The sequence below is a fragment of the Rutilus rutilus genome (genome assembly GCF_951802725.1).
Source record: "Rutilus rutilus genome assembly, chromosome: 4".
Lineage (NCBI taxonomy): Eukaryota > Metazoa > Chordata > Actinopteri > Cypriniformes > Leuciscidae > Rutilus > Rutilus rutilus.
In genome coordinates this window covers 6,740,787-6,747,634 of record NC_140212.1, presented here as the reverse complement: position 1 = coordinate 6,747,634, position 6,848 = coordinate 6,740,787, and the positions used below count along the sequence as shown (strand labels likewise).

Sequence of the window (6,848 nt, the reverse complement as noted above, 5' to 3'; positions counted from 1 at the left end):
ATGTAATAACTATAAGTACATAGTATGTACATGGTGAACAGGACTGTAAAAGAAAGTGCTAACACTTTTTCTGTCAATGATGTGAAATGAATGAATGAATGAATATTGAATTATGGGATCATGGGATCATGGACTTTAATGAAAAAAAATTACAACTTGACATTTAGGGCAAATTATATTGATAAGTAATCAGTTGCAGCAAAAACATCAGTCTCGCCATGTGACCTCTACTTCATCTGTTCTGTACCTGAAAAACACATTAGACTGTTAATGAATGATCACAGTCACAGTTAAACAAGAGAAACGACTGTTATCTCAGGTCTCTATTTAATCTCAACATGCAATGGAAAAATCAGTAGCCTAATGACAAAATAGCACTGTTATCTTTTATGGGAAGCAAAAAACATGCACAAAGCAAAACGTTTTATCAACTGAATGCCTAGCTTCTGGATGATGTGATGGTTATTTGTGAAGCTGTTTACCTTTGTGTTATCCAGGAGTCTGACAGCTCTGTGACGTGACCCGAGCGGAACATTTCCCAACCGGCCTGTGCAATCATTGCTCCATTGTCTATACAAAACCTGAAGGCACGATATCACATGAAGAGATTTACAACCATGACACTGACTCAATGTAATGAGAACAAGCTATCATGAGTTCTTTCAGCAGTGACATCCCGAAAGAAGGCGATCCTTTCTCACCTCTCATCCGTGGCAAAGATTCGAGCACCTCTCTCCTTACACATGACCCCCATCATCTCCTGCAGACGCATGTTACCTACAAAAGAGCACGCATTCAGATGTTGACAAAACTGCAATGCAGAGACCCAGTCCTGCAATGAGACTAAACACACTGTATTTCATGTGTAGCTCTTACAGCCGACTCCACCGACGATCAGAACCTCCTGAGAGCCGCAGTGAGCCATGGCTCTTTCCGTGATCTCCACCAGCATAGCGAACAGAGTCTCCTGTCAATCGCATGCAATTTTTAGTCACTTCTCATAATCATAAATGAATGTGTGTCTTATTGGAAGCATGAAGAGCATAGGTTCAAATACGCACTTGTAGGGAGAAACACAAATCCTCAGGTGTGCACTGACTTGTACTCAACATTTTGTGAGCAGCGTCCTACGTGTGAACAAATTATTGAGGGAGAAATGTTTTTATTTTATAGTACTGCAAACAGAATTTTAAAAAACAAAACACATGTTTCTCCCAGCCATTCATCTCACCTCTATATAAGACAAAATCCCAGAAAATGACACATCCATACCCTTCACCGTATATGGCAGCTCTATAAACTTGGTTCCCCTTAAGAATGCATACACACATTTACATAAATCAACCAAATGCTTTTACACAATTTAGATACTTAATGCTTGTACATGAACCATTAAAGTGCATGAAAACTTACTTCTTTGCCATCTGTTCAATGTTGTATCCAGGGCTGGGATCATTTGATATCTGTGAATACAGGTAACATCTTATAATTACACAAACCAAATCATCAAAGTATATTTTCCAATCCTCCTACAAGGTTATCAACCAAACAAACATACGATTCTACATATGTGTTTTGAAGTTAATTAAGCACTGACTTTGATGACCCTGGCAAACCGGTCCAGGCAGTTTCCCACAGCAATGTCGATAGTTTCTCCAAATATTCTGTAACGTCGTTCAGAATAGGCAATGACCTGAAGAGAATTGCAATGTAATTCTTTCAAGGAGTGAAATGAAGAAGGATATATGATACTGACTTGTCTGCACTTGATATTATAGCATATTTGATATATTATAGTATATATTATACTAATTTTATAAAACAAATGTTTTGTTCAATGTGTAAGACTTTTCAACTCTTGCCTGAGTATTTCCTCCGCTCACATATAGTACAGTGGGGTTCTGGGCATTGGTGATCAAACGGCCCATTTCTATGTGCCCAATACAGTGGTTCACCCCCAGCAATGGCTTGCCCCACAACTGGGCAACTGTCCTGGCCACAACTGCCACTGTCACCAGAGGGGCCCCCATTCCTGGCCCTGTACAACAGAGATATTTGATGAGCGGAGTAGGGTGGAAAAGTGCACAGTATACTACAGATAAGCAAAACCATTCACCTTTAGTGTACGCTACACAGTCAATGTCTGCAGATTTCAGCCCAGCTTCATCAAGCGCTTCCTGGAGGACGGTGAGAATCACACTGCGATGGTGTTTGGCCGTCTCGCCAGGTAGGAACCCTGAGAAGATCATAAGAAAGCAATGATAAAATAGTGCAAAGAAATAACGGTGGCACCTTTTATATAAAATGACACTGTTCACTACAGTTAAAGACTGACTGGTGAGGTCTGATGAGCTCACCTTGGCCAGGTGGGGTGATGTACGTGCGCCGGGGGTTTGACAGAACTTCCCCATCTCTGATGATACCCACACCGATCTTATTAGCACTGCCTTCAAATCCAATCACCACAGTCATGGTGTCTTCTTTGAAAATGAAACAGGAATCATTTGATAAAAAAAAATACTACATTCCTTTTTTCCCCCTCAAAATTCAAGTCTTAATGTAAGTCCTGCAAAAATGCTCTTCTTATGTTGTGAATGTAATATTAAACGAACAGGTTTAAAATATACACTTAAATATATAGGTACTGCATTAACTGTATATTATATAAATGGAGTTTAATGAATTCTGCTGATGTCTGGCTGTCACGGAGCTCTGTGACGCATGCTGTTGGATTAAAAAAGCCTGGTCAATAATTATATTGATTGAGATATCGGGATTATCATGGTTTTGGTTAATTATACTAATGCATATACTAAAAATTATAATTTTGATTTGCTTAATCTCTTAATTTCCACATCTTCTTCACACTTACCACACACTCGTTGGCTGTAAGACCATAACAACAGTTAAAAGGGCTTTCACAATATGCCTGGATGAAATTGATGGGTATAAGTGGGATAATACACTTTTTAAAGCAATACGAATGTATTTAAAATTTAAAAAATACCAATTCCTTTCGAATGTACTGAAAATAAATGTATTGTATTAATTTAATTTTTTATAAAAGCCACTTATTTTAGTCAGGCAATATCTCGGGCACCTCTTAATGGGGAAACGTGCGCCTCATCCACACTTGCAGAAAGCTTCGTGCCCGTCCGTGTAGAGCAATTCATAGTCCTGCACAGACTGAGCTATCAGTGTAATCTCAACTAAAGATTAAAGTGTTAGGTAAGAAAGAGCTATCTGTATATAATGGAATGCAAATTTATATTTAATGATTTTTCAGCTCGAACAATGTGAACATTTTCAAAATCTGAGCGTGATTGGTTCTTATTGTTTCATTCATTCAGGCCGCATTTTTTTTGGCAAACTTACAGACTGTTAAGTCACTTTTCTAATTTATATTCGTTCGTTATTTCAGCACACTGCAAGCACATGTATTTTGGTCTATGCAGTTTTTGTAAGTTTTTTCATCGCTTTTGTTCGAACTAATTACGTTCTTACGGTCTTTGTTGTTGACGGTTGCATAGCTTGCAGGGCACGATTCATTGAACATTTACACATTCCATTGCGCATGTCCTCTCTTGTAGGTGTACGTGTGTGTGCCGTCAGTTTCTTTCGTGTGTGTGGTCTTAAAACAACTGTAAACATGCCCAAAAGAGCCAAGAAGAACGAGGAAGCTGTGGATGGGGAGACTGGCAATGGAACTGGTACGGTGTTTTAAAACCTATATAAGAAAGCTGGCATCCCTAATAAGCTGCCATCCTCACAGATTACATCAGATAACGTTAACCTTTCTGTCACAGCACCTGCAAAGAAAGAGAAAAAAGGGAAAGAGCCAGAGGCCCCGATTCTGTATGAAGATCCTCCAGATAAGATGACCAGTAAAGATGACCGTGCAGCCAACATGAAAATCACCTCCTGGAATGTGGATGGTCTGCGGGCATGGGTTAAAAAGAACGGCCTTGATGTAAGAGATCACGTGCATTCATGCACTCAACATTTAAAGTGCCCCTATAATGCTAATTTTAAGGTTCATAATTTTGTTTTTGAGTCTTTTTTTTTGCTTTTTCCTCTCAAGGATTCAGTCTCTCTAAACCTCTCCTCTCTTAGAGTTCTCTCAAAGGAACTCTATTTTGATTGGTCAGATGACCGAGTATGGGGTCTCTGTGGAACAAAACTGGGTGTTTCTAAATTTGTGGGTGTTTATAAATCATGCAGTGAAAATGATGCCCTTCACCTGACCCCACCCTTAAACCCTACCCCCACTCAGGTAACGCGGTCGAAAACACCCCTCTGTTTATGGCCTCGCCCACTTATCTGGTAACTCCTAGTACTGTCCTGCAGAGACCTATACTTGGAGTGGCCAAGTCTGTTTTGATTGGTCTTCTGCTTACAGCACGTGTTGGAAACAAAACGCCCATTGCCATATCTGAATTTCAGCTCCAGAGCTTGGCACTTGATACACTGATACAAACAGTAACGATGGCGTCAGTTTTAGCGAAGCAATCTCATCCTTTTGAAGAGCATGCAAAGTGGATTTGCTTTTGCAGCGCATAAAACAGCATCTTCTCGACATGTTGATAACACAAACCAAAGTCTTCCAGTCTCAGCTACAACTAGAGTGTTTGAGGGTCAAAGCAGACATTCGCAGGCAGCCAATGAAAACCATACGCGGGCATTATGTAAATTTGTTCCAAACTTACATAGGATTGTGCTGGAAGTAAGACTGGAATTACTGACGACTCGTTTCAGGCAGTTCAGAATTGGTTCTTTCTTTTGGGAGACAATAACTCCATTTATCTGCTCTTTGATCTTTGAAACTTTGCTGCGCTTTTATATTCGCAAGCAGCTTTATATCACACTACATGATAGGTAATATCCGAAAAAGTGTAAAAGGGGCACTTTTAACACAATGGTTGTGTTTTACATGTTTATTATGGTCCTTCTTGGGCACTCTAACCCGTCTCTGTCTCTTTATGTAGCATTTGTGTTAGTCTATGTCAGATTACTAGGAATATGGACCATTTTCCACTCCTTTGTTGTTGTCTGCTTGCAGTGGGTACGTAAGGAGGACCCAGACGTGCTGTGTCTGCAGGAAACCAAGTGCGCTGAGAAAGCCCTGCCGTCTGATATCACTGAAATGCCCGAGTATCCACACAAGTACTGGGCTGGATCAGAGGATAAAGAGGGTTACAGCGGAGTGGCCATGCTCTGCAAGACCGAACCCCTCAGTGTCACCTATGGTATTGGTAAGTGTTACAAGGGATGTTATTCTTCTTAAAAAAAAACGTAATATTTTTTAGTAGTATTAAAGGGATAGTCCATCCAAAAATGAAAAATCTTAAAAATGTAAAGCCATTTCAAACCTGTATGTATTTATTTTTTCTGGGTAACATAAAAGAAGATATTTTGAAGATTATTATTCATTATCAGTTGCTATTCTTTTCATGGAAAAACTTTAAAAGTGTTATAAAACTATTTGATGTTAAATATCATCCAATTTTTTCACACTCTTGTGAAAGTTTTCTGTAAGCTTAATATCTCTTTCTGCTTGAAAACAGGTAAAGAGGAACATGATAAAGAGGGTCGGGTTATCACTGCTGAGTTTCCATCTTTCTTCCTGGTCACGGCGTATGTGCCCAATGCCAGCCGTGGTTTGGTGCGTCTGGACTACCGCAAGACCTGGGACGTGGATTTCCGGGCCTACCTGAGCAGCTTGGACCAGCGCAAGCCCCTGGTGCTGTGTGGCGATCTGAATGTGGCCCATCAAGAGATCGATCTTAAAAACCCCAAGGGTAACCGCAAGAACGCAGGCTTCACCCCAGAGGAGCGCGAGGGCTTCACGCAGCTTCTTGAGGCCGGTTTCACCGACAGTTTCCGGGAACTGTATCCGGAGCAAGCCAATGCCTACACCTTCTGGACCTACATGATGAACTGTCGATCCAAAAACGTCGGCTGGCGTTTGGACTACTTTGTGCTGTCGGCCGCATTGCTCCCGGGTCTGTGTGACAGCAAGATCCGAAACACGGCCATGGGAAGTGACCACTGTCCTATTACCCTGTATTTGGCTGTGTAGGTGAGGTTTCTCAGGACCACAACCATTCAGTTCCATAAAGAGAGTTCACATTTTAGTGCTTCATGCATATACACAGAAGGGTCTAGTCAGTCCTATTAGTTCTAGATTAGCATTTTCTTTCTAAATACCAAATACATGTCCAAATATAGGAATATGTGTGCTGCAGACATATATTAAAGAAGTCATGGTTGGTTAATCAAATTGTCTTTTAGTTTTGCAGCTTTGGGTCAGTATGCTGTTATTGCTCTCTTGAAATCAGATTGATAGATTGTTTTGACACTAAAATGTTTTAGAAAAATTCCTGTTATCTAAGTGACAACACCCTGCCAAACTACTGTAATAAACATTGTCTCAGTGCTGTGATTATAACAAAATGTTTTGAAGCTTGTAAAATACCTTGACCTACAACGATGTATGATGTGATATAATGTTTTTTGGATTTTGTCTTTGGTGCTATTTTAACCTTTGGATTTTACAAGACTCCCAACTTAGTGAAGTTAGTTGTAGTTAAATCTTACATATATCACATAAAGATTTGAAATAAAGTAGTTTATAAAAAAAATAAGTCTCTGATCTTTATTTTTTTCCTTTTTGTTAAACTGTATAATTCTAATTAAAGTCATTAACAAACATGGTACAACTGTAAATTAAACTGATTCATATTATATATATATATATATATATATATATATATATATATACAAGCAGTAGTTAAAAATTACATTAAAGTTATAATATTTTCTTTTAAAACAAATAGGGATCTACATCT

General features: G+C 39.3%; 2 protein-coding genes across 5 annotated transcripts; one reads left to right on the top strand and one right to left on the bottom strand.

The window, feature by feature from the left end:
* Nucleotides 1-120: 120 nt before the first annotated feature.
* On the bottom strand, nt 121-2,925 carry osgep (O-sialoglycoprotein endopeptidase). 3 transcript variants are annotated; one of them, XM_084406527.1, is made up of 12 exons: nt 2,873-2,925; nt 2,358-2,724; nt 2,117-2,236; nt 1,863-2,038; nt 1,598-1,693; nt 1,414-1,463; nt 1,232-1,310; nt 1,062-1,127; nt 877-967; nt 702-777; nt 483-581; nt 121-247 (listed from the first exon to the last, which is right to left on the bottom strand). In XM_084406527.1, exons 2-12 carry the CDS (start codon nt 2,470-2,472, stop codon nt 208-210), a joined length of 1,008 nt encoding a protein of 335 aa, XP_084262653.1. In that variant the 5' UTR covers nt 2,473-2,724; nt 2,873-2,925; the 3' UTR covers nt 121-207. The 3 variants fall into 3 exon arrangements, with proteins under 3 accessions (XP_084262653.1, XP_084262651.1, XP_084262652.1); XM_084406525.1 differs by having other exon boundaries at nt 2,358-2,480; nt 2,873-2,924; XM_084406526.1 differs by having other exon boundaries at nt 2,358-2,477; nt 2,873-2,921.
* apex1 (APEX nuclease (multifunctional DNA repair enzyme) 1) lies at nt 2,876-6,630 on the top strand. 2 transcript variants are annotated; one of them, XM_084406523.1, is made up of 6 exons: nt 3,100-3,228; nt 3,422-3,460; nt 3,591-3,710; nt 3,807-3,970; nt 5,060-5,252; nt 5,565-6,630. In XM_084406523.1, the coding sequence occupies exons 2-6, from the start codon at nt 3,436-3,438 to the stop codon at nt 6,077-6,079; spliced, it is 1,017 nt and encodes a 338-aa protein (XP_084262649.1). In that variant the 5' UTR covers nt 3,100-3,228; nt 3,422-3,435; the 3' UTR covers nt 6,080-6,630. The 2 variants fall into 2 exon arrangements, with proteins under 2 accessions (XP_084262650.1, XP_084262649.1); XM_084406524.1 differs by lacking the exon at nt 3,422-3,460 and having other exon boundaries at nt 2,876-3,228.
* The last annotated feature ends 218 nt before the right edge of the window (nt 6,631-6,848 follow it).